This window comes from Anguilla rostrata, chromosome 12 (assembly GCF_018555375.3).
Source record: "Anguilla rostrata isolate EN2019 chromosome 12, ASM1855537v3, whole genome shotgun sequence".
In the NCBI taxonomy this organism is placed as follows: Eukaryota; Metazoa; Chordata; class Actinopteri; order Anguilliformes; family Anguillidae; genus Anguilla; species Anguilla rostrata.
Genome location: NC_057944.1, coordinates 8,058,909 through 8,085,431, shown reverse-complemented (window position 1 = coordinate 8,085,431; position 26,523 = coordinate 8,058,909). Strand labels below are relative to the sequence as shown.

The following is a 26,523-nucleotide window of genomic DNA, read 5'->3' as shown; positions in this document are numbered from 1 at the left end:
CCTCAGCGTCCGCTAACGACCAAAACGTCCGCGCGAATGTGAGCGGGAGTAACGGCGCTGATGTTGGCGGTTTTTTTGCATTACTTCCTTTTACCACAATGACATTACACACACACTGCTTAACATGCGAAAGTAATGTTCCATCTCTCCATCCATCCATTATCTATCTATACCCGCTTATCCTGAGCAGGGTCGCAGGGGGGTGCTGGAGCCTATCCCAGTGTGCATTGGGGCGAGAGGCAGGAATACACCCTGGACCGGCTGCCAATCTATCACAGGGCACACGCACCATTCACTCACAAACTCATACTTATGGGCCATTTAGAGAGTCCGATTAGCCTAGCTGCTTGTCTTTGGAGTACCCGGAGGAAACCCACACGGACACGGGGAGAACATGCAAACTCCACACAGAAAGGCCCCAAGCCGAACCCACGACCTTCTTGCTGTGAGGCGACAGTGCTACTCACTGCACCACCGTGCCACTCTGAAAGTAATGTTAAACAGGCCAATCAGTTTTATGAAAAATGAGTTAGCGGTCAAAACATTCGTTCGTTAATTTAATTTGGCCAGTTAAATATGTTTATCAGTACTGCTGTTGTGTGTCAATGCAGTATGTCTATGACCACCCCCCCCCCCCTTCTTCGCTGAAAGTGTCGATTGGCTCATGGACGCCATCGAAGGGGACACGTGTGGTGGGTGTTGTGCAGATATGGGTGTTCTCATTTAGTGACTCCACGCAAGGTGCCGGCTGCCCCCAGGGATTAATAGAGTGAGAACAGAGCTTTGGCTACACGGGGCTCCGTCGCGAAACGATTTCACAAGCTCACCTGCGCCCGAGGCGCCGTCGCGGTCCTCGCGAATTTCCAAATTACGCCCCTCGTTTAATTTTACATCTGTTTTTAGAAAGGGGAGAAATGAGAAAATCCAACCATCTTTTCTCCTCTTCAGGACATAAAAAAACTGTTCTCTTTGTTCTTATTCTTAGCAGTTTGATATCTGCGGGAATGGCGCGCGCTCATTCGTCCATGTTTAATTGTTCTAAGACAGATCTGTTCGGCGTGTATATATTCTTTATTCGTTGCGGAGACCGCTGCCCGTCTCGGCGTCAGTCGTAAAGAGGAAACGGCTCTTTAATGGAAAGCGAGCCGCAATCAGACCGGCAGCGTTCTCCCCAACTCTCATTAAGGCCTCTCCCGGACTCTCCATCTCTACCTCTTTCTCGCGTCGTAAATCTCGAAGCGCTCAAAGCTGCATTTCTTTGCTCTCGGCGAACAGGAGTCTGGGAAGCAGGGAAATGAAGATATGTACGGCCGGTCCGGTTACAGCCGCGTCAGACGGCCCGGTGGGGGACGCGGCGTCGCCGCCCGTTTCCATGGCCGCAGACTCGCGCCGGTACTTTTTTTTTTTAACGGACGCTCCGTGCGTTCGGCGAGCGCTGGAGAGTTTGGGAGCGGAGCGAGCAGCCTCAGCGGGGGGGCTGTGGAGGAGACGCCGCACACGGGCGCTGCGGGAGGAATCTGAGAGAGACGAGCGGAACACGCGATTAGCCGGCGCCTGCTCTCCGCTTGTTGTTCCCCGCGAAGAGAGACATTAGCGTCATTATCCGCGCTTAGTCGCTCGTTTAAAAACGTATCCGCGAGGGAAATGCGCCGACGTGGCAATTGGCCGTTGTCTGTATAAACGCCAACGAAGCGTTTATGTCACTCTCAGCCAATGACATGCATGGTTACTGTATGCCTACGGTCACCTACTGTGCACCATTACCTGTGATAAAACTGATACTGATTGACAAATCTGTCCAATAAGATGTGTTCTCGCATGCATTTCTCAAGCAGAAAAGCAATGTACAATGTGTATCCATTGACAATACAGATTTCAGTGGATTTTTAAATGGTTTTCTCCACTTGGCCATGAGGAAGACAGTGCAGACTCTGTGTTCTGATCACTGATTGGAGGAGGGTGCAGACTCTGTGTTCTGATTTGAGGAGGAGGGTGCGGTCACTGTGTTCTGAACACTGATTGGAGGAGGAGGGTGCAGACACTGTGTTCTGATCGCTGATTGGAGGAGAAGAGTGCAGACACTGTGTTCTGATCGCTGATTGGAGTAGGATGCACACACTGTTCTGACTAAAGGAGGAGGGTGCAGACTCTGTGTTCTGAACTCTGATTGGAGGACGGGGGGTGCAGACTCTGTGATCTGATTGCTGATTGGAGGAGGAAGGTGTGGACACTGTGTTCTGATTGGTGATTGGAGGAGGAGTGACTTCCTGCAAACTATCCCACTTACTCATACAACACAGAACACACACACACACGTACACACACACACAACCTTGAAGACGTACAATGAAAGAAACCTGTTAGGTTGTAGTGCCCTGTCAGTGAGAGAGAAAGAATGTCAAGCGCTGATCTGATGTATTGTGTGCAATACTGATTTAATAGTTGTCAATGTGGAATTGTACGCTTTTTATTCAGAGTTTTATTTGCCTGGCTTTCACTCAGTGCAAAGAAAATGTAATACGATGTCATGTGTCATTTTTGTAGTTATATATAAAGCCTCTTTTTATTCTCTTGCTTTCATCATTTTCACCTCTACTTATGGTGGTTATCTATTTTTCAAGCTGTAAATAGTTTCTATGTTCTTTGAGGTTCTTGAGTATAGTTCAGTATGAACTGAATTGCAGAAAATGAACATCATTATCACACACTCACGAGTGTAGTTAGACATTTCTCCACTGCACTTCCAGACCTTCGTTAGATATGTTCCCTTCCTGGCCTGTTGAAGCGGTTGGTTGTCTGGCGCCCCCTAGCTTTGGTGTCCTCTCTCACGGGTCTACGCAGCTGTATTGCTCCCTCCATCGGAGCTTTGTCCCACGCAAATCCTCAGTCCTCCTCTTAGCCTCTATAGCAATGACGGTCGTTCATGTGACTGGTCTTGTTACATCTGAGCGTGTCTCTGTGATAGCTGTGCCATGCGAGCTCGTAGCTGATGCTTGACTGTGTAGCGAGTCTGACGTGGTGTGAGTGGATGTGGTAGTGTTCTGTGATTGGTGATGTCATGGACGTGTATCGATGACAGTGAGTGACGTGGTAGCTGATCATGTGACTGTGTGCTGGCATGTGAGTCGACTGATGTCATGTGACTGTGGTAGCTGATGTCATGTGACTGTGGTAGCTGATGCCATGTGACTGTGGTAGCTGATGCCATGTGACTGTGGTGGCTGATGCCATGTGACTGTGGTAGCTGATGTCATGTGACTGTGGTGGCTGATGTCATGTGACTGTGGTAGCTGATGCCATGTGACTGTGGTAGCTGATGCCATGTGACTGTGGTAGCTGATGCCATGTGACTGTGGTAGCTGATGCCATGTGACTGTGGTAGCTGATGCCATGTGACTGTGGTAGCCGATGTCATGTGACTGTGGTAGCTGATGTCATGTGACTGTGGTAGCTGATGTCATGTGACTGTGGTAACTGGGGTCTGACTCTGCTTGGATAACTCCGGGAGGAGAAGCAAAAGCACATGAATCTCGTGGAAATACGATGTAACTTCCTGGAGCCAGTGAGGAAGTTGGGGGCATGGTGGGGTGGTCGTGACTCTTGTGTAGTGTGGTCGTGAGGACTGCGGTTCAAGCTGACTGCACCCACGACACAGGAGGAAGAGAGAGAGGGAGAAAGTGAGATTTTAATGAGTTTTACTCCTTCATTACTTTTGTGTTGGACTTGCACTCTTCTGGCTCTCCTGTACATAGTTATTGCTGTAGGAGGGTTTTAATTCCTGATTGGTTCTGTGAGAGCTGTGGAGTGTGAAAACAGTGCACTTAAAAAACCAATCTGGGGTATTTTTATAGGGGAGCTGTCCCACTGCAGGCCCTGCACACTGTGTACTCCAACCAACCCCCTCCCCCCAAATAAAGCCTCCTGTCACAGGTGGAACCTCAACGTGCACATCATGGCACAGTTTACTTTTCACTTTAAAATGTTCTCTTGGAAAGACAGCTGAGAGGAGAGAGAGAGAGAGTGAAAGGGAGAGGGAGAGAGAGAGAGACAGAGAGGGAGAGAGAGAGATAAAGAGAAAGAGAGTGAAAGGGAGAGAGAGAGGGAGAGAGAGAGACAGAGAGGGAGAGAGAGAGATAAAGAGAGACAGAAGGGGAGACAGAGAGAGAGAGAGAGATAAAGAGAAGGAGAGTGAAAGGGAGAGAGAGAGGGAGAGAGAGAGATAAAGAGGATTAGAGAGTATTGAGGAGCTGAGAGCTCTTTCAGATCCGGGGAAATTGAATGCTGTTGCCATTGACACAATGGAGTGCTCTGAGAGAGACTTCCATTTGCCAGTGAGGAGGTGGGGGGGAGTTGGGGGGTGTAGGGGGGAGGCACTCTCTCACTCTGGCTGATTTTCAGCTGAAAGTATGATGTCACCCCCCCCCCCCCCCCGCACAGCCTGAGATCAGCAACACCTCTTACTCTGCCCACACCCAGATTCCCCCCTGCCCCCACTCTCCCGCCTCCCACACATAATCAATGCCCCATCGATCCCCCCCCCACCCTCCACCCCACCCCACACTCCCTAACACCCTGGGATTGATCCTCTGCTGTCAGGACCCAGTTAAAAGCACCCGTCCTGCTGGGACCTTCTCCAGTCCTGGTTCTTTCCAGCAGCTGGGACTGAAATCACAAAGCCTTAAAAAAAATAATAAATAAATAAAATAAAGGAGAACACACAGATGCCCTATGCACTGCATGTCCTGCGGCGGTGTGGTTTCACGGGCAGGGAACTCGATTTGATTCCCAGCTGAGCGCGCGACTGTCATACTCTTGTTCCGAGGCTCTTAACCACAATTGATTGCTGAACAAACGTAAGCTTTGTAAGTTGCTTTAGATGAGAGCTGCTGAACACCTAATTGTTTATGGAATATGATTCGGCATTGTGAGTGGAAACTAATTGGGCATGTGGAACGGGCATCAATCGCTCAGGAGACACTGTATGACAATGGCTTATGAGACACTGTATGACAATAACTTATGAGACACCGTATGACAATCGCTTATGAGACACCGTATGACAATCACTTATGAGACACCGTATGACAATCGCTTATGAGACACCGTATGACAATAACTTATGAGACACCGTCTGACAATCGCTTATGAGACACCGTATGACAATCACTTATGAGACACCGTATGACAATCACTTATGAGACACCGTATGACAATCGCTTATGAGACACCGTATGACAATCGCTTATGAGACACTGTATGGGAATCGCTTATGAGACACCGTATGACAATAACTTATGAGACACCGTATGACAATAACTTATGAGACACCGTATGACAATCGCTTATGAGACACCGTATGGCAATAACTTATGAGACACCGTATGACAATCACTTATGAGACACCGTATGACAATTGCACTGCCCAGCTGTCCTAGTGCAAAGTGCGAATGGGTTGTACCTGGCTACGTGCGTTCAGGTGAGCGCGCGTGATTCGCTGCTCCAGCAGCTGACATCACGGCCATCGGGTGGTCTGCAGTTCCTATTGGACGTTACAAACTGCTAGAGAGAAGGAAAAAAAGAAAACCGTAAAAGCATATTTCTGGGCATTGCTCCACCATGCAGACCTATTTCTGCACAGTGACCCCGTTCCTCTCTCTCACGGGAGAGGGGAAGGGAGCGCATCGGTTGCTAACCGTCTAACCGTCCCGCCGGTTTGGAACCCGCAAAAAAATGCGGAATTTACGCTCCTGCACTCTGAGCGCTCTCCCCCAAACGTGCCCTTCCTGCAGACTTTTATTCTCGAGATTTTTCTTTTTTGGGAACAGCAGAATTTGCACAATGGAGTTTACTTTACCTGTGAGCAGCAGGGGGTGGGGGGTGGGGGGTGGGGGTGGAGAGAGGGGGTTTGCGCCTCCCTCTCCGTGGCGGATGATGTAAGCCCCCGCAATCCGCTGCAACGGCTCCGGCTGGCGGAGCACGGCGTTCCGGGGTCCTTTGGCGCCTCCGGTGGGTCGTTAACGAACAGCGCCTCGGCACCCGTCAATCACAGGCTCTCTCCGGAGAGCGCAAGCTCCTCTGAGGACGCCAGCGCTGGCGGCATAACGTCATCCCGCTCATCCTCACACATCCAGAAAATACACACGATCAGGCCCCGCTTCACCTCGCGTGGCCCGAATGCCTGTGTAACTACAGTGTAACTACAGCGTAACTATAGTGTAACTACAGCATAACTACAGCGTAACTACAGCGTAACTACAGCGTAACTACAGTGTAACTACAGCGTAACTAAAGTATAACTACAGTGTAACTGCAGTGTAACTGCAGTGTAACTGCAGTGTAAGTACAGTGTAACTACAGCGTAACTACAGCATAACTACAGTGTAACTACAGTGTAATTACAGTGTAACTACAGTGTAACTGCAGTGTAAGTACAGTGTAACTACAGCGTAACTACAGCGTAACTACAGTGTAACTACAGTGTAACTACAGTGTAACTACAGCGTAACTACAGTGTAACTACAGTGTAATTACAGTGTAACTACAGTGTTATGTCAATGTTGTTACACTGTAATTACACTCGTAAATCCTGTTTGCGGTTGTGGCCACAGCAGCGTTAAAGGGGAATTACACTTTCAAACACATATGGGCTTATTTTATTTCTGATTTTCTTCTAATGAACGTGTCGACCTTCATTTTTCGATTAGTTATTTCGTTTTGTTAATATTTTACGATGTTTTGTTGCTTACCTTCACAAATTCAGGAAGTAGGCCTCGGCAGCATATCATTGCGTGACTTCAACGCTATGCTTTTCTTCGAAGAAGAATAAAAAAAAATGTTTATGTTCCTTTCTACCCATGATATTTCCCTGTGTTATGAGCACAAAACTTTCAAATGTCAGCGTAGTTTTACAATTGTAGTATTGTGCGATGTGCACTGTTGTTAGACAGTAGTTAGACTGTAGTTACAGTGTAATTACACTGATATCAGGCTCGCTTAATGTGAAGGAGGACCTTCACTTAGCATTTGGCTCAATTTTACCCCCTTAATAACAGGGGCTTGGCGTATGAGTACTTCAGTGATTTTGTACTCTCCTGGACACAGACAGTTGTAATTACACTCACACACACACACTCACACATACACACGCACTATTAAGTATCATAGTAATAATACTGTAATCCTCTTTCCTACATAACCAAACCACAAACACTAATTAAGTTGCATTTATTCATGTGAACCTAGATCAACCTCAATTAGCCCTGCGGCATGAATGAGAGAGAGAGAGATAGAGTGAGAGAGAGAGATAAAATGAGAGAGAGAGTAATTGAGGTATGGAAAGAGAGGGAGCAAGAGAAAGAAATGAGAGGAGAGAATCGATATTGAAGGAAAATCTGCCGTTTACTAAATTGCTCTGATTTGTCTCCACTTATTGTTCAATTTATTCCAGCGGCTTTGAAACGAAGTCGCATTATCAGACCCGTCGGTAAGGGAGGCAGGCGGGCTCGTGGGTGCTCTTCTCCGAACGCCGCTGACGAATTAGGACGGAAAGCCGACATCTGGCGCGACAGTGGATGCTCTTGTGAGACTGAGCCGCGGTCTAATTGGGCTTTCCTTGCGAGGTTTAAATACGGCTGTGTGTGTGTGATTGTGTGTGTATGAACGATGGGATCGTTCTGCGTACGCGCAAGTAGCGTGTATGTGGTGGTGTGCGTATTGTGTGTGTGTGTGTGTATATGTGCATGTGTGTGTGTGTGTGTGTGTAGTGCATGCGTGTATGCATGTGTATGTGTGTGTATGTGCAATGCATGTGTGTATGTATGTGCAGTCCATGTATGTATGTATGTATGTATGTGTAGTGCACACGTGTATGTATGTGTGTGTATGTGCAGTCTATGTATGTATGTATGTATGTGTAGTGCACACGTGTATGTATGTGTGTGTATGTGCAGTCCATGTATGTATGTATGTATGTGTAGTGCACACGTGTATGTATGTTTGTGTATGTGCAGTCCATGTATGTATGTATGTATGTATATGCAGTGTATGTATGTATGTATGTATGTGTAGTGCATGTATGTATGTGTGTGTATGTGCAGTCCATGTATGTATGTATGTATGTATGTATGTATGCATGTGTAGTGCATGCATGTATGTGTGTGTATGTGCAGTCCATGTATGTATGTATGTACGTATGTATGTATGTATGTGTGCGTGTATGTGCAGTGTGAGTATGTATGTGTGTGTGTATGTGCAGTGCAAGTACGTATGTATGTATGTATGTATGTATGTATGTATGTGTGCGTGTATGTGCAGTGTATGTATGTATGTACGTATGTATGTATGTATGTATGCATGTATGTGCAGTGTGAGTATGTATGTGTGCGTGTATGTGCAGTGTGAGTATGTATGTGTGTGTGTATGTGCAGTGTATGTATGTATGTATGTATGTGTGCGTGTATGTGCAGTGCAAGTATGTATGTATGTATGTATGTATGTATGTGTCGTGTGTGTGCAGTGCAAGTATGTATGTATGTATGTATGTATGTGTGCGTGTATGTGCAGTGTATGTATGTATGTGTCATGTGTGCCTCTGTATCATGTGTCCCCTGCGATTCCACAGGGCTGCTTTGGCTCTTTGTGGATGGCCTTTGCTTTTCCCGGAGGTGATGGGGATGCTGAATAATGCAAACCATGCGCTTGCACTGGGGCCGGCCAGATCAGTGCGGGAATCTGACGAGCCCCCCCACCCCCCTACCACCCCCCGGCCCCCCCGCAGGTTAACGGGCCCGCTCCACTGGCTGAGGCTCGTGGGGGGGGCGTGGCCCCGTAATGAACCCGAAGTGATCAAGGGCAGCCTTTCATCTTGAGACTGCTGGCAGTCAGCGACACGCGCGGAGTCATAATCCCGAGGAGCTTTGAAGTACGCGCTGTCCTCTGTGGAGCGCGTCTCGTCTCTCTCGTTACAGAGTGCCGTCAGCCACGCGCTAATTACCCCCCTCTCCCGCAAATTACCCCCCTCTCTCGCATTCAAGCACTACTGAAACCTGAAGAGATGTCCGTGGGCGAGAACCTTTCTTTATTCTGTCCGTCTTCCACCTCGGAAGCATCAGTGAAATAGAAAAATAATAATAATTATTATTTTTAAATCTGCACAACATCTATCATTGTTGTAAGCTGCCATCTTTGCCAAACTGGCTTGTCAAGAAAAAAAATATGGCACAGTAAATGTTAAAATAAAATACTCACAACTATACTACTTTTAACCCTTTATGGTCTAAGACCGCAAATACGTGATTAGAACGTTCTTGACTGCACAGCCTAATGGTGATGTCACAATGGCCCCACTGGTGACTGAAAGCAGTGGAATTCTAGAACACTGCCTTTGGATTGAGAAATTTCTTTTCAAAAAAACCTGCTCTTCAAAGTCTTTTAGGGGCGTATAGGCTGGGCAGGTAGATACACTGACAAAATAGAACTCGGTGAAATTCTGCAGGTTTCCTGTGATGCCTCAATAAATCATTAAAAAATATATTTTCAGACCATGCAGCCAAATCATGACCCCCCCGAGCACATTATACCCCAATGCTGCTTTTAGATTCATTTGTATTCCGAATCATTCCCTTTCTCGTTGTTACAGACGTTGTCCATCAAGCGACAATCTCTTCCGCGTGTACGTTTGAACCTTGTGTCTGTTCCGCGCCGGAGAGCGGTTTATCCACACGCGAGCCGCGCGTTAACGTATTTACATAACCGTCGGTCTTGTTTCTGTCGCCGTCTGATTTTTCCTCTGGCGTCTGCAAATTCCATCGCTGACGTTCGGGCGCTTCAGGAAAAAAAATCAATTTCCCCCGAGAGGCCGCAGGGGACGATGGCGATAATGGGGGGGGGGGGGGATCGGCGAAGCGAACCTTACACCGCGATTACCGCCGGGGGGGGGTGTGCGTGAACGCCCGTCGCTCGGCTTCCGCAAACGCGCGGCCGCCATTTTGGGTCCGCGAGGACGGCAGGCGATAGGCCGATAAGGTCTGATGAGGCCTGTTCAGAACGCACAGTGAAATAAACACAACGTGAGAGGTCTGGTTCACTGCAGTGAGACTGTGGGAGTGTCACACACTCCTTCCTTGTCCAGATTTAATTCCTCATCCAAAACGCCTTTTCCGCCTTACTCTCTGTGCTCTGTAATGTCGTGTGTTGCTGAACTTTCTTGTTATGTCGCCTGGTTTTGTTCGTCCCGCTTTTTACAGCTAAAATAAAAGATTGTAGCCGTGCAGTGACTGGCCTTTGGCTTATTAAAACATCGGGGTTCCACTGCGACGCATAAATTTCTGTCTGCTGTCGCTTGAAGAAGGGCACGTCAGTCTGAAATTCATGATATTCATCGTTATCATGACCAATTAGTGCTCCACCAAGCTAGAAGTTGGCCGCTTCAAACATGACGAAATGGCTGCCGTTTCAGTTTGTGCCTGGAGTCCCAAGTGCCTCCGCACCCTTTGTCCTGTAAAAGGTTATCTGCTTACATTTGACATTTTTGCTTCAGAGCCAAGGGACTCCTAGGTGGGGAACCGCTACCATATAACACAGTTTAAAAGTTGAACAACTCCCTGTTTGACCCACAGTGGGATAGCACGTTAGTTGTGTTAATACCATTATGGTGAAAAACTTTCCACGAAGATCAACAAGGTCCACCCATAATTTTTTTCACCTTTTTAGCCATTTTTGGCATTGTAGTGGAACTTGGGTCATTGCTGCCTGTGTAGCTATATTTATTCTTATTCTTATACTTCTTATCAGAAGGTTGAGGCTAAATTATGTTAATTGTAGGTGGAACTAACGCACGTTGTAGCTTGAAATGCCTATAATGTAATGTAATGAATTAGCCAATCAACTTGCTCTCCTTAGCAAAGCCTTGCGATTGGTTTAAAGCAGTGCACTGAGAGAATGGCCAGCATTATCCTCAGTCTCCCGTCCGTCCTCCGAGTCTCTGCTTCCTCTTCCACATGGTGTCTGAAGTGCAGTTCTGACACCGGGGAAAATAAACAAAGACCCACCCTCTGTGACAAGCTCAAGTCATCATTCAAAAAGCCAGGGTGGTCTAAAGCTATCTTTTAACATTTCCTTTTTTTTTATACCCCTCCCTTTTCCGTCTGCGTGACAGCATGATGGGAGATGTAGTGAGAGGGGTGTGCGGGGCACAGCACCCGACCGGCAATGCTAAGCCAGTCAGAGGTGCTGAGCGGACAGCCGAGGGCTGCGGACTGTGCCTCTCCCTCTCTCCAAGGTCCGATGGGTAAAGGAGAGGACGTTACATAAAGAGAACCTGTTTCAGCAATGGCGGCTGTACGCAAAGCAGATGTGTGGGCACATCCAGGTGCCAGGTGAGATGGAGGGGGCACAGGGCTTTGGGAAGGGCTATATTTAGAATTCCTCTTCACTTAGTGCAGCCCCCCCCCCCCCCCATCCCCCCCACTGGTGTTTGGCCCAGATTTCCATCTGGAACACCTGCTACTGGGGCTACCTCAGTCCCTCTTAATTACACCCTGTAATTATGCTGGGACACAATAGCATCGAAGGGACCGGACTGGCAGTGGTAGGATTGCCGGTTCAAATCCCAGTAAGGGAATGAGCTTAACTGAAAGGTATTCAGCTGCATGACTGTGTGGTATGAATTTCAGGAAATTCAGGTTTTGTGGTTGCCGTGGACGACAGCGATGTGCTCTGCCGTGGGAAAACATCCAGCGTAATTTGCGGGCCAAGTCTTTGTCACGTCTGCCCCTCCCCCCTTACCCAGCCCCAACAGAGAGGGGAACCACACCGTTCAGTCCCTGCCCCAACAGAGAGGGGAACCACGCCTTTCAGTCCCAGTCCCAACAGAGAGGGGAACCACGCCTTACCCAGCCCCAACAGAGAGGGGAACCACACCGTTCAGTCCCTGCCCCAACAGAGAGGGGAACCACGCCTTTCAGTCCCAGCCCTAACAGAGAGGGGAACCACGCCTTACCCAGCCCAACAGAGAGGGGAACCACGCCTTTCAGCCCCAGCCCCAACAGAGAGGGGAACCACGCCTTTCAGCCCCAGTCCCAACAGAGAGGGGAACCACGCCTTTCAGCCCCAGTCCCAACAGAGAGGGGAACCACGCCTTTCAGTCCCAGCCCTAACAGAGAGGGGAACCACGCCTTTCAGTCCCAGCCCCAACAGAGAGGGGAACCACGCCTTACCCAGCCCAACAGAGAGGGGAACCACGCCTTACCCAGCCCAACAGAGAGGGGAACCACGCCTTTCAGCCCCAGCCCCAACAGAGAGGGGAACCACGCCTTTCAGCCCCAGCCCCAACAGAGAGGGAAACCTCGCCTTACCCAGCCCCAACAGAGAGGGGAACCACGCCTTTCAGCCCCAGCCCCAACAGAGAGGGGAACCACGCCTTACCCAACCCCAACAGAGAGGGGAACCACGCCTTTCAGTCCCAGCCCAACAGAGAGGGGAACCACGCCTTTCAGTCCCAGTCCCTGAACACCACACATTCACACGCACTCCTTAACACCACACACACACACACACACACACACACACACACACACACATGCTCCTGAACACCACACACACACACACACACACACACACTCCTGAACATCTCGCACACTCACATGCTCCATCTGGCAGTTATCTCGGCGTTCTCTGAGGAGAGGGAGAGCGGGGAGAAGCAGCGCCGCGCAACAGAGGAAGAAAAGGAAGGAAAGAGAAAGGAAGTCTAGTGTGTATTCGGCAGAGAGGAGCTCTGGGGCCCCGGGCTCTTATATAACGCAGAAACGGGAGGAGAGAGAGAAGAACAGGAAGAGAGAGGGAGAGAGAGGCCCCGAAGCTCAGCTGCTCCAAACAAAGATTTACAGAAGGAGGCTTCGCCTCTCAGAAGGCTTCTGGTGCGCAGTCTTACAGAGCTTCTGGGACAGGGCGGGGGGGGGGGGGGGGGGAGTGAGCGCGCGCGCGCGGGGGTGGGGAGGCAGCTCACTCTGCTAAACCTGCTGACTTTCTAACAAGCGCAAATCCGGCCCGGATGTTAGCCCAGGAGACAGAGGACTGGCCGTGTGGGGGCGAACCCCTGCGTCTCAGTTACATGCAGCCAATGAGGAGACGGCACATGCACTTCCTGTTCAGCCCTTGTGTGCTGTAGGTCTCACGTGCATGCTGTGTGTGTGCGTGTGCGTGTGTGTTTTGCACGCGCCGTGTGTGTGTTTGCGCACGCCGTGCGTGTGTGTGCCATGTGTGTTTGTGTGTGTGTGAATGTGCTTGCTGTGTGTGTGTGTGTGTGTGCGCAAGGGTCTGTGTATGTTTGCGCCGTGTGTGTGTGCCGTGTGTGTTTGCACTGTGTGCGTGTGTGTGTGTTTTGCACGCGCCGTGTGTATGTTTGCGCACGCCGTGCGTGTGTGTGCCATGTGTGTTTATGCCGTGTGTGTGTGTGTGTGTGTGTGTGTGTGTGCGTGTGCGTGTGCGTGTGCGTGTGTGTGTGTGTGTATGTGTGCGTGTGTATGTGTGTGTGTGTGTGCGTGTGTATGTGTTTATGTGTCTCTTTTGAATAACACACAGCTTGTCGATACAGAGAGATCGCCCCCTACCTTTCACAAAGGGCACTCGCATGCCGAACCAAACCCCAGCCCACTGACTGAGCTCCGGTTTAACGGGAACAAGGCCCGTACGATATCCTCACCGCAGGTCCTCCCTCCCTGTTCCCTCAGCTCCACAGGAAGCGCGGCTCCGGGGTGGCCGCTAGTTAGCTTAGCGCGCTAGGCGCATCTCTTCACGTGAAGCGCAGACGGTGGGGGAGCAGTCAGTAAGGGGACGCACCCCCCTCCCCCACTGCATACACACGAGGGCGCGTATCGTATTCCAGGCATGACAGCTCACGAGACGGCATCGCACATCTGAGGCATGACAGCCCTCGTTTACAGGGTTTTTTTTTTCTCTGTTGCTTTGATCTGTCCGCGCGTGCATATATCTGCGTCTATGCGTCCGCGCGTGTCAGATTATTTCCCGCGCGGGGATCCACACGCCTGTCACTCAGCGCGCTTGGCCGTTAGCTCCCGGGAGGGGGCGGGGCTCGCTCCGGCGCCACGGCGGATCTCCCCGCGTGGATCGGCGGCGATAAGGCTCTCGGCCGCGCGCCCGGCGACGGCTGGCGGCTGGCGGCTTATCGCCGGCTTCACGCCGCGGCTCTCGAGAGCGTTTATCAGACACTGATACGCTGACGCTGAAGCTGATGCCTCTTAGCCACATCGCCTGCTCGTCACTGCGTGTGATCACACACACACACGCACACACTCACATGCGCACGCACATACACACACATACACACACGCACACACACCTCACGCATTCACGCATACTCACACACCTCATGCACACACACACAAACATACACACATGCATACGCACACGTGAGTTTCAAAACGCATGAAGCCATTTTGTTATTCAAGGCTCAATCAAGTTATGCTCTCTTTCCTGCCTCTCCTCTCTCTCTCTCTCTCTCTCTCTCTCAAATTTAACATTTCAAAGTGGTTTATTGGCATGACAAATATAGGCACACTCTCTCTCTCTCTCTTCTGCTCTTTCTTTCCCTTTCTCTCTTTACCATCTCCCTCTCTTTCTCTCTCTCCTTTCCTCTCTCTCTCCCCCTCTCTCTTTCTGTCCGTTCCTCTCTTTCTCTCCCCCCACCCCCCCCGCCCACCCACCACTAGACAGAATGAGCGGGCGCCCCAGGGAAGCAGCCCGACCCTGTCAGTTCCGCTCGGCGGGACGTCCCGTGACGAGAGAGCACCGCTTTGATAACCTGGCGCGTTGCGTGCTGTTATTCGGTAATCGAGGCGATATAGCTCAGGAGGTAAGACCGATTGTCTGGCAGTCGGAGGGTTGCCGGTTCAAACCCCGCCCTGGGCATGTCGAAGTGTCCTTGAGCAAGACCCCTAACCCCTAACTGCTCTGGTGAATGAGAGGCATCAATTGTAAAGCGCTTTAGATAAAAGCGCTATATAAATGCAGTCCATTTACCAAACAGCCCTTTCTGTGGCGTCTTCGGGGGGAGAGACGCGCGCCGTAGCGAGCGGGAAACGCCGTCCGTCCCTCCCGAGTTCGTTGCTCCGGGGAGATCTACGCGCGTGCACGCGGAGCGGTCTTCGACGGAGCGGGAATGTCGGCGGACGCTAACTTGACGCGGCGTTTCGTCTCCGTGGCCTGACGCACAGTTTGTTTTCCCGCACGTTAATAAGGGAATAATAATAGAGCTCTCTCCCGAATTAATGGAGCGCGGCGATGGCGTGGAGGAGGGGCTGCCGACGCACAATTACTGGAGATACTGGAGAGACGCATGATGCAGAGGGATACGTTATTATTGTTAACATTACATTACATTACAGGCATTTAGCAGACGCTCTTATCCAGAGCGACGTACAACAAGTGCATTGGTTCACGGTGTAGAGGCGCAAAAGAAACACTAGAGTGAAGTGAGGATCGTAGTGCCAGAAGTGACCACATCGATCAGGACTCCAACCCTGTAGAGTAAGCTTGTTCAGCAAACAAGAATCCTACCAAGCACAAACTAGCACTGGAATCACAGTTGTTAACCCTAAATTAAATTGTTAAGTATGTAACACAAATGGTTTTCTCCGTTGTCTGAGGGGCTCCCAGAGTGAAGACACAGTATTTTAACCGTTAGAGGGAGAAAACGGTAGAGTCAAAGTAACCAGTTCATGTTTGGCATGTGTGTGTGCGTGTGTGCATGTGTGCGCATGTGTGTGTGTGTGTCTGATGGAGCTCCTGATGTTCTGACCGTGGTCTCCTCAGGGCTGACGAAGCTGACAGCACACATCTGTGAGCCTCCCCCCCCCCCCCCCCCCCCCCCAAATCCACAGGGGCCTGTCAGCTGTCCCACGTCCTGGGGGCCCCGTCACTGGCCCCAGGAACGTCTGTCTCGCCTCGTCCCGAATCACGCACCCCCGTGTCAGTAGATACCTGTCCAGCTCCTGTTCCAGGGTCACTTACACCCACGCCAGGGATCGGCAATAAGACATCACGCCGATGCATGCTGGGAGATTTGCTGCACTCTGACAGGTCACTGCAAATCACCCAGCCGACCCCCACACCGAAGGAGACGCCTCTGTGTGTGCGAGGGAACCTTCTGGATCTCCACGGAACTGCCGTCGGTTCTGATGCGGTGGCGTACATCGCTGCACCCAGAAACAGGGCCTTAGCTGGACAAGGTGTTTCTACAGCCCCAAAAATGAATTCATTTTTTCAAAATGGATTATATCTGTTTTCATATTTCCCTCTCTAAAACAATCTGTCTCTTTATAGAAACATGGATTCAGAGGCTGGTCATGAATTCCTGTGTGTCTGTGTGTGTGTGCGCGCGCGAGTGTGTGTGTCTGTGCGTGTAGGGTGTGTGTGTGTGTGTGTGTGTGCGCGAGTGTGTGTGTCTGTGCGTGTAGGGTGTGTGTGTGTGTGTGTGTGTGTGTGTGTGTCTGTGTGCGTGTCTGTGTGTGTGTGTGTGTGTGTCTGTGTGCGTGTCTGTGTGTGTGTCTGTGCGTGTAGGGTGTGTGTGTGTGTGTGTGTGCGCGCTTGTGTGTGTGTGTCTGTGTGTGTGTGTGTGTGGGTGGGTGTATGTGCGTGTGTGTGTGTGTGTGTGTGTGTGTGTGTGTGTGGGTGAAATATCTGTGCACTGCAGGGCTGTATTATGGGTTCCCGGGTGCTCTGATTCATAACAAGATCAAAAGCCCTTTCCGCCCCAAACAGAGGGCAGACTTTCAAATAAATTGAGGTCCCTTTGTGGTTGAGCAGACAATATATCACAACACACACACCCATGCACCCACATTCACACACTCACATAGACAAACACACACACACACACACACACACCTGTGCCCGCACATCCACACACTCACATACACAAACACACATGCACATGCTTACACAAGTGCACACAAACGTGCAGAGTCACACATGCTTGCATATATGCATCCACATACATACACACATGCATGGCCATGCACACACTCACATACACAAACACACATGCACACACACATGCATGAATATGCTTACACACATGCACACACATGCACACACAGATTTGTGTCCTCCTGGCAATGACGATCTCTTCCTGACTTCACAGGTCTCACACACTCCACTTGCTCCACTTGCACTCTTCCGCCCCGACCAATCGCAGCTGACCGTTTCAATCCGCTGTCCAATTACAGCGAGATGCATTGTTCCCTTTGCGCAACACTCTCCCATCGAACCGATCAGCGCTTCGTTCTGGCACCGTTTCCCCCAGCAGACGCAGAGGGCTGCTGGAACAGCGAGCCATTTTGATTTGAATGACACTCAACGGGTGGAGACTGAATAAATCAATAGTCTTTAATGTGGCGACTGTCACACTCTCCCTCTGATCCTTACAGCAGCCCCCCCCCCCCCACCACCATCCACCATCCACCCCCACCACCCCCTCCTCCCCTCCCCCCCACACGCAGATCCCCTCAGTTCTGATCAAACGGCTGCAGAGAACGCGGGTCTTGCGATGACAGCTCACGATGTCGGATTCTTCCTGAGATCGCGGACCGTGAGGGTGGGGAGCATGGAGCCGTCCGCGGGGGGGCTGATTCTCAAGCCGCGTGCTGCCCCCCCAAACCCCCCCCCCTTGTGCGGGTGGGGATTTGGTCCCCCCGAGAGCTTCAGCACTTTTTTTGCGCTGTCCCCCATCAACCCCCCTGCTGCCTGTGGCCCTCTCCCCCCCCCCACCCCACATGTAGTTGGGTAAGGTGTATGATGGCCGACTGTTTGCTCTCCTTTAAAAAAAAAATGAAATTAAAAGCGTTCTCTCTTGTTGAGCCGTTCACTTCTCCGCTTGGCGCTGTGGTGTTACCCCGCGTTCGGGGCTGTCCCGTAAAGTGGGCCTAATCCCCCCCCCGGGCCCAAAGCCGGCTCCGCCCGATAAATATTTCAGATCGCGGAGAGGGCCGCGGGAAAACGCGCGGCTTCGCGTGCTTGAAAGAGCTTTTTTTTTCTTCTTCTCAAGAACGCCAGTTGGGCTTGTTTACTTCCATCTGTAAAAAATGTTCTCGCATGTTTATCCTAACGTTGAACAGCGTGTTTACGTACAGAAACACTCTAAGCGCTAAGCGTTTTGCACGGTAAATAGAAATGTGATCCACGTCTGGCAGGGGGAAAAGATATCCTTCATTAAAAAAATTTTTTTTTTAAAACGCCGATCTGAGGGAACGGCTTGGTGGCGTTCCAGCGGCATTCTGGGAGAGGCGCTCTTCGGAGCCTTCTCTCTCCAGGCTTCTCCGTCTTCTAGGGCGTCGAACGGGAGAGAGCGCGGTTGCTTGTTACTTGCGTGTGCATCTGAGAGACAGAGTGAGTATGTATATATGTACATGTATGTGTATATATATGTATATGTATATATATATATGTATGCGTGTGTATGTGTGCACGTATATAATATAATTAATTTAATTCAGTTAACTTAATAGATAAGTATTATGTTCCTATCATTTGTGCTGTTATCGTTGACGCTGCTTGTCTTCTTTTTTCCTTTTGATTATATATTCTTACTGTAGTTGATTGCTGTTGTCACTACGCTTTGGCAATATGTATTTTTCAATATGTCATGCCAATAAAGCATTTGAATTTGAATTTGAATTTGAATTTGAGTAACATTCGCATGCGACTGATGCCGGTTGACGTCCTAACGAACCTGAACATTGAATGAGGTGCTGACTGTAAATGAATCGCGTCAATATTTTTTGCCTAATTTCCATCGCTTCCTGTCTCATTAGGACTCAACACAGGCACATTCGCTCCACTCAGAGGTCGATAGGCTGAAACTGACACTCTGTTTATTTTCATCGTTAATCGTGGGATTGGAAAATAACTGACATTTATCAGCGAGAAGGAGTGTGTGTGTGGAAGCTCGCATTTGAGAATTGCTAAAAAAAAAGTTAAATAAATAATTTGACTGCTGGGAAGTTTTCTCTGGTTGTGCGTAGCGACGGGTTGGTTGTACGCAGCCGTGGATTGGTCTGCATGCAGCGGCGAACTGTGGAGTGTGAGATTCGCGACGCATGGGCGGCAGTGTAGCATAATGGCTAAGGAGTTGGTCTTGTAACCTAAAGGTCGCAGGTTTGATTCCCCGGTAGGACACTGCCGTTGTACCCTTGAGCAAAGGTACTTAATTGCTCCAGTATATATCCAGCTCCGGATAAGTCGCTCTGGATAAGAGCGTCTGCTGAACGCCTGTAATGTAATGTAATGACACTCTGTCCTCCACAGTGTCCTTGACCGTAAAGCGTGAGGGAGTTAGACGGTGTGGATCCGTCCACAGCCGCAGCCCTCCCACAGGAGCTGGGAGCTACCGACCCTGTCCTCAGCTGCGCCCGGACGCCGAGCGGACGGGAGAACGTTCCGGAAGGCTACCGGAAGGCCGGGCTCGGAGACTCCGGCAATCACCGGGAACTTCAGGGGCACCGTTTACGGCAAGAACAGGTTCAGAGCAAGGACCAGGTTCAGAGCAGGGACCAGGTTCAGAGCAGGGACCAGGTTCAGAGCAAGGACCAGGTTCAGAGCAAGGACCGGGTTCAGAGCAAGGACCAGGTTCACGGCTGCGTTTGTTCTCGTCCGTGTGCCGCCTGAGCGATGTCACTCGGAGCTGGAGCTGAGGTCGTGGTCGGGGTTGTCGAGCGTCCGTCGCCCGGGAGCCGCCTCACAGGACTCTGTCTGGTTGAGGCCGTCGCTCCGCAGGCGGAGTCCCGAATCCGCTCGGGCGGGCCGTTTCAGCATTTCGACGCGTAACCCGCGGAAACGGCCGACGTCTTTGTTTTCTCAGAAATGATTTTCCTGCGGCGAGCGCGTTCGTTGCGTTCGGCGCGCCGCGAGCCGTGCGTGACGCTCAGCCGCTGCGACTCGGCGTGACTCAGCCCTGGCGGCTCCCCGCGCAAACCCGCGGCAGTCACACGCGTTTACTTCAGAGAGGGGCTGCGTGAGGTACGGTGTCAGGCCAAATTGGATCCTGTCACACGCCGTTTCCAAAGCGTGTCATTATCTGCACTGGGGGGGGGGGGGGTGTAATGAATCGGTATTGGATTAGCGCGTTCAGCTGGGAAGTGACACTTCTCATTGCGGGGGAAAATGGCGGCGTACCTGCCCCCCAGGTGGCACAGCTGTTGCCGGTGGGGAGTGCCGTAGAGCTCGCACCAAGGTAGCTGTGGAGCTGCTGGTTTGTGGCTGTACCTTGGGGTTTGGGGGGGAGTAGGGAGTGGTGTGCAGTGGGGGTTTGGTGGGGGGGGTGGAGGCAGGGTAGGGAGTGCTGTGCAGTGGGGGTTTGGTGGGGGGGGGTGGAGGCAGGGTAGGGAGTGCTGTGCAGTGGGGGTTGGGGGGGTGGTGGAGGGAGGGTAGGGAGTGCTGTGCAGTGGGGGTTGGGGGGTGGTGGAGGGAGGGTAGGGAGTGCTGTGCAGTGGGGGTTTGGGGAGGGGGTGGAGGCAGGGTAGGTAGTGGTGTGCGGTGGAGGGGGGGGGGGGGGGGTTGGGGGGTAGAGAGTGCAGTGCGTTGGGTACCAGTGGTGTTGAAAGCTCAGCCTGGGCCTACATCATGGGCAGAGGACAGGAAAACAACGTGGCTTTGGGACATCAGTCTGGATGCCTGCTGAGAAAATGACCCTTCCATTTCTGCTCCCTGGATACAGTTGCACCCAGCCCTCCCTCCCTCCCACCCCCAGCCTTCCTCCCCTACATGTGGGGTACAGCCAGCCCCCTCGCCCCCCCCCCCCCAAACCCCTCCCATTACGACGCCCGCAGCCTGCCTGACCGAGCCGCGCGTTCGGCCATTTTAATTTGCCGGCGCCAGATTGGTGACTTTCATTACCCTTGAGGGAGCGGGAGAATCGCGACCTTCATCGCCCGCCCACAGACTCCAGAGAGAGAGAGAGAGAGAGAGAGAGTCATCCATTTTCATGAGGCGCCTTGCAAAATAAAATAAATTTGAAAAGCTGTAGATGCAATATAGGAATTCATTAAATGTAATGGTAATAATTACCATGGAGACAGATTTATTATTATTTTTTTGGGTCCCACCTCATCGGGGAGATTTGTTATTCGCCCCCGGGGAAGGTGACCGACAGCCTGGTGTGTGTAGGTGTGGGACCAGGACGGGAAATTGGGGGGGGCGGGGGGTGGGGGGGGGGGTGTGCTGGACGGCGGTAGACACGGTTCACACGCACCTGGGACTCCTGGGGGCTACACCCAGTCCGGCGCCCGTCGTCCCGGGCAACGGCGGCGGAGCTGATTGGCTCCCGCGTTGCCACGTGGATCCGGCCGGGCCAATGCGTGGAGTCCGTGGGGCGTGGTCATGCTGCGTGTCACCCCGCCACGTCAGCACGGCGAACACCGCGAAGCGCGTACCATCCTCGCTCCCTAGCGCACGCGCAACGCGCTTCACCCTTTACCGCCATAAAAACGGCCAGCTTTTTATCATCCCAGAAGCCCATCCCAGTTCCTTGGCACTTTCAAGCCTGGTACATCTCCCCGAAAATGAATGAATACGTTTATGAATAAATATTGAAATATTTCACACTTCTTGGCTCATTTATCACCGTGCTAATTCTCCGTCTTGATTAAATTTGTCACCTAATCAGTACCCATTACATCAGTGCCCATTACATCTGGAGCACCTGGGCTCTTTCTGAGCGAGCAGACCAGATGGGTCTGCCTCTCGCAGCGTACGAAAGCCTGCTTTCCGTATTCGTGGAATGCGTTTCGTCAGTCTGTCTTTAAAAAACGGAATCACTTCAGATTCTGCGGAGAGCCGGGACGTTCCACCCCAGAGAAGCGTCTGTCGGAGAACAGGCCGGTGAATCACACAAACACACACACACACACATACGCACACACACACACACACACGCACACACACATATACGCACACACACACACATATACGCACCACACACACAACACACACACACACACACACACCACCACACCACACTCACACACACACACACACACACTCTCACACATACGCACGCACACACACACTCACACACACACACCCACACACACTCACACACACACACACACACACTCACACACAAACACACACTCACACATACGCACACACACACACTCACACACACACACACACCCACACACACTCACACACATACACACACACTCTCACACACACACGTAAACACTAAACCAATTGGCACAAACACACACACATCAGACCTGGGATTTTTTTTTTGAGATGATGGTTCAGTTTGAAGTCACTCCTGCCAGTCCTTGAGAACTTCCGACAAAAGATTAAAAGACTTCAAATAAAACGGATGTGACGCGCGCACACATCCCCCTCCACACGAAAAGAGAAGGATGTGGTTTCTCCCCGCTGAGAGAACGAGTGCGATCGGGAGGGGAGCGGCGAGCGATGGGGTGTCATCCGAGTTTTTATCTCGCTTGGGAAGAGAGCCGTGGCAGCACAGATCGCCCCTGGGGCCAATTTAACAGCGTGTCACCTGCGCGTCACCTGTGTGGGGTCCGCTGTCGTGGCCCCTCTGGTTCTTCTGGCGGGACGGGAGAGGTGATATTTGGGATGGGGGGGGGGGAGGGGGTGCCCAGGATCCAGTTGCAGGTTGGGGCCTTACAGTGTTTGTCATTTGAAATGGTGTGATCTGGAGAGAGGGGGAGAGAGAGAGAGAGAGAGAGAGAGAGAGAGGGAGAGGGAGAGAGAGAGAGAGAATGTTCATTATTAGTATTCCACTGTAAATATGTATTTTGAATTGATTTATGATGCTTTGGCAATATGTACCTTTGTATTTCCTGCCAATAAAGCAATTTGAATTTGAATTTGAATTTGAGAGAAAGAGAGAGAGAGCTCTCACGCACATTAGCTGAGTACCTCTTCTCTATCAGAGACACAAAGCAGAGACAGATGCTGACCGAGTACAGGCTCAGTGACCACACACTTGCAATTGAAAAAGGCGGACACAGGAATACATGGTTACCAAAAGAAGAACGTATATGCGGTCACTGTAAGACAGGAGAGGAGGAAACAGAGATGCAATTTCTCCTCAATTGTACAAAATATTCCTAAATGAATATTGTAGTGTTTGCTGTTGTTAAACAGTTAGATGTAACAATTGTTCGGTTCAATTTACGTTCATGCTCAAATGTCTTTTTGTATGTCTGTGTATACACTTTGTCGATATTTTTTAATGCATTTCATGCCAATGAAGCATTTTGAAATTTGAAATTAAATTGGAGAAAGAGAGAAAATGACAGAGAGAGAGAGAGTGTGTGTGAGAGAGAGAGAGAGAGAGAGGGATGGAGCTGGCCTGCAGCTGAGGTCCTTGCAAGCTGTGCGGCAGTTAAGATTAATATTGACAGAGATGAAATGTTCAAACTGTGGAGTCTCATTTGCATATACAGCACTCTGCGGCATTATGAGTCAGACATGTAGCCAATGGAGGGTGGGGCCTCAGTCCCCTCTCCCAAAACGCTGGAGATACACATAAAATTCATTTCCCCTCGATATCAGTTTTTGGCTGGACCGCAACAGCGGGGCCAGCCCCGCAAACACGAATGTCTGTGACTGAGTGAGTGACTGAGTTATGAAGTTACGCCATTGGTCGGCTGAGCTAAGAAGTTACGCCATTGGCCGGCCAGATCACGTGTGCTAGGTCCAGCCACACGCTAGGTTTTAACCTGGCCTTGTTTTTCAGTGTCGTTAGAAAACGTTTTGCGGTTGAACGCACGCCCACCCCTGTCCTGCCGTTCACCCCTGTGGCCTCCAGGTGCTGAACGTGAGCCTGCTGGAGGGGGAGAAGGTGGCCCTGGAGGACCTGGGCGGCCGGGAGCCCGCCGTCGTGGCCAACGAGTCCATCCTGATGAGGGGGCTGGTGGTGCGGAGCCGCAGCAACCGGATCGCCGTCCGCTTCCGGAGCGAGAAGCTTCCGCCCGGCTCCTTCCTGCTGCGCTACCAGGGTGAGCCCAAGAAATGACGCTTGGACGGCAGTTTCAGTTACAAGCTTGCTAGCGACAGTAGCTTGTGAGAGAGATAGAGAGATCTCTAGCTGGCTAGCTAGAGAGAGGGATAGAGATTGCTAGCTACTGTAGCTAACTAGTGAGAGAGATACGGAGAGATCACTAGCTGGCTAGCTAGTGAGAGGGATAGAGATTGCTAGCTACTGTAGCTAACTAGTGAGAGAGATACGGAGAGATTGCTATCTAGCTAGCTAGTGAGGTTTCCCGCTTGTCAACACGTTCCACTCGTGGTTCGTGCCAGAGAATGACCGCAGCTGTCGATGAGCGTTGGCGGGGTGGCACGGGCTCTGGCGCTAATCTGGGCATCTTTACGGAGCCTGGCGGGAGCGTGGTCCCCACGGCGGTGGAGTTTAGTTAAGCGTGAGCGCCGCCGGCGCGTTTACCCAGCGTCCTCTCTGGGCGCTCGGCCACGGCGACGTCTCCGCGGCGCGGTCAGCAGGAAGAGGAAGCGAGCGAGCTGGAGCGAGCTGGAGCGGGGGCCCGTCAGACGCCTGGCGTAGCGCGCGGAGATCAGCCCCCTCGCCAGATCGCCCCGGGAGATTTCGAATGCTGCTGTTCGACACAAATCCAGAGTGACGGACGTCACACCGCACGTCTGAAGCTACGGATCTGCCTTTCTTCATCCCTCCTGCCCATCTCCCTCTATCTCGCCCCCCTCTCCTGCTCTCTCTCTGTCTCTCTCTCTCTCTGTCTCTCTGTCTGTCTCCCTTTCTCTCTCTCTGTCTCTCTCTTTCTGTCTCCCCCTCTCTCTCTCTGTCTCTCTGTCTTGCTCTCTCTCTCTCTGTCTCTCTGTCTGTCTCCCTTTCTCTCTCTCTTTCTATCTCCCCCTCTCTCCCTCTCTGTCACTCTCTCTCCTCTCCAGTGCATTGATTGCCCCCACCCCCTTCCCCCATCACTAGCTGACACTCAACTGTCCCCTGCCTCCTCTCTAGTCAGTATATTGGATGTGCACTGAGCAGCTATCGTGTGGGGGTTTGGTTATGTATGGGTGTTCGGTTATGCTGCACAGTGCACTCATGCATCTGTATGCATTCCTTCACATTGCATTAATTCCATCCTCAGGACTGCCAAACATGAGCCTGATTCTCATTCATATGCTTTGCAGTATAAACGTACAGTATGGTGAGGGGGAGATCAAAGGATTCTCTGTGCTTTTACAGTTGAGGGCAGCAGAACCCAGAGACGCGTTTCCCGGGGCACTCTGGGTAATGAGGCAATAACGAGGTCACCTTAATTACCGGCGCAGTAAATCTCAACGATAACAAAACCGCCCGGAAACAAACTGACCCCTAATTGGCCGCTGCCGGATTGAAGTTGAAGATCGCGTAATTGGGCTGGTCGGGAAGTGCGCTGCCCTGGTCGTCGTGCGGCCGTGCGGTCCGCGCGGAACGTTCCGGAAAAACCCCGCGCCGTCCTGTTCGTCCTGCGTTAGTCAGGAAAGCCTAGAGACCTCCGAATCCCGCTAGCACTGCAGGAAGGGACGGAGTGTGGCGTGTAGCACAGTGGGTAAGGAACTGCGCTTGTAACCGAAAGGTCGTAGGTTCGATTCCCGGGTAAGGACACTGCCGTTGTACCCTTGAGCAAGGTACTTAACCTGCATTGCTTCAGTATATATCCAGCTGTATAAATGGATACAATGTAAAATGCTATGTAAAAAGTTGTGTAAGTCGCTCTGGATAAGAGCGTCTGCTAAATGCCTGTAATGTAATGTAATGTAATGGAAGAAACACCCGATCCAAGCAGCCACTCACAGCTGCATTGCGTTCATTCGGTCCGATCCAGAACAGCCTGCAATGCATGAGAAACGCAAGCGCCTTCTTCTAATTAATATGAGCGGTAACGCCACACCTACTCAGCTAGCAGGGCCCTGTTTCATGAAGCAGGATCACTGGGTTAGGCTGGATAACTGCGCTGAGTAAAACCCGGAACCCTCCAAAATCTGGAACATGGACTGAAGTGAGAAGAGCTCGGTGCTAACTCCGTGCAGTTATCCAGTTAACTCGGTAATTCTGCTTCGTGAAATACCGCCCAGATGTAGATGCAACATCACTGAGGCACCAAGGCTAAGTTAACTATGTGGATTTCACATTGGGGTATCCATCCATCCATTATTTATACCCGCTTATCCTGAGCAGGGTCACGGGAGGTGCTGGAGCCTATCCCAGCATGCATTGGGCGAGAGGCAGGAATATAGACTGGACAGATCGCCAATCTATCGCAGGACACACACACCGTTCACTCACACACTCATACCTATGGGAAACTTAAGAGTCTCCAATTAGCCTAGCTGCATGTCTTTGGACTGTGGGAGGAAACAGGAGAACCCGGAGGAAACCCACACAAACACAGGGAGAACATGCAAAACTCCCAAAAGGTGTTAAAAATGTAATTGTTCAAAGTTCATCCTTGCACTTAAGATACCTCCCGCTAATATTTGACA

General features: G+C 51.2%; 1 protein-coding gene across 1 annotated transcript in view; it reads left to right on the top strand.

Annotated features, from left to right (window-relative positions):
- Positions 1-26,523, top strand: part of LOC135236748 (seizure protein 6 homolog) — an 81,287-nt gene that overhangs the window by 14,952 nt on the left and 39,812 nt on the right. Inside the window, exon 4 of the mRNA XM_064303261.1 lies at positions 23,834-24,023. Within this exon, the coding sequence (XP_064159331.1) occupies positions 23,834-24,023 (190 nt within the window). The remainder of the gene's footprint in view (positions 1-23,833; positions 24,024-26,523) is intronic.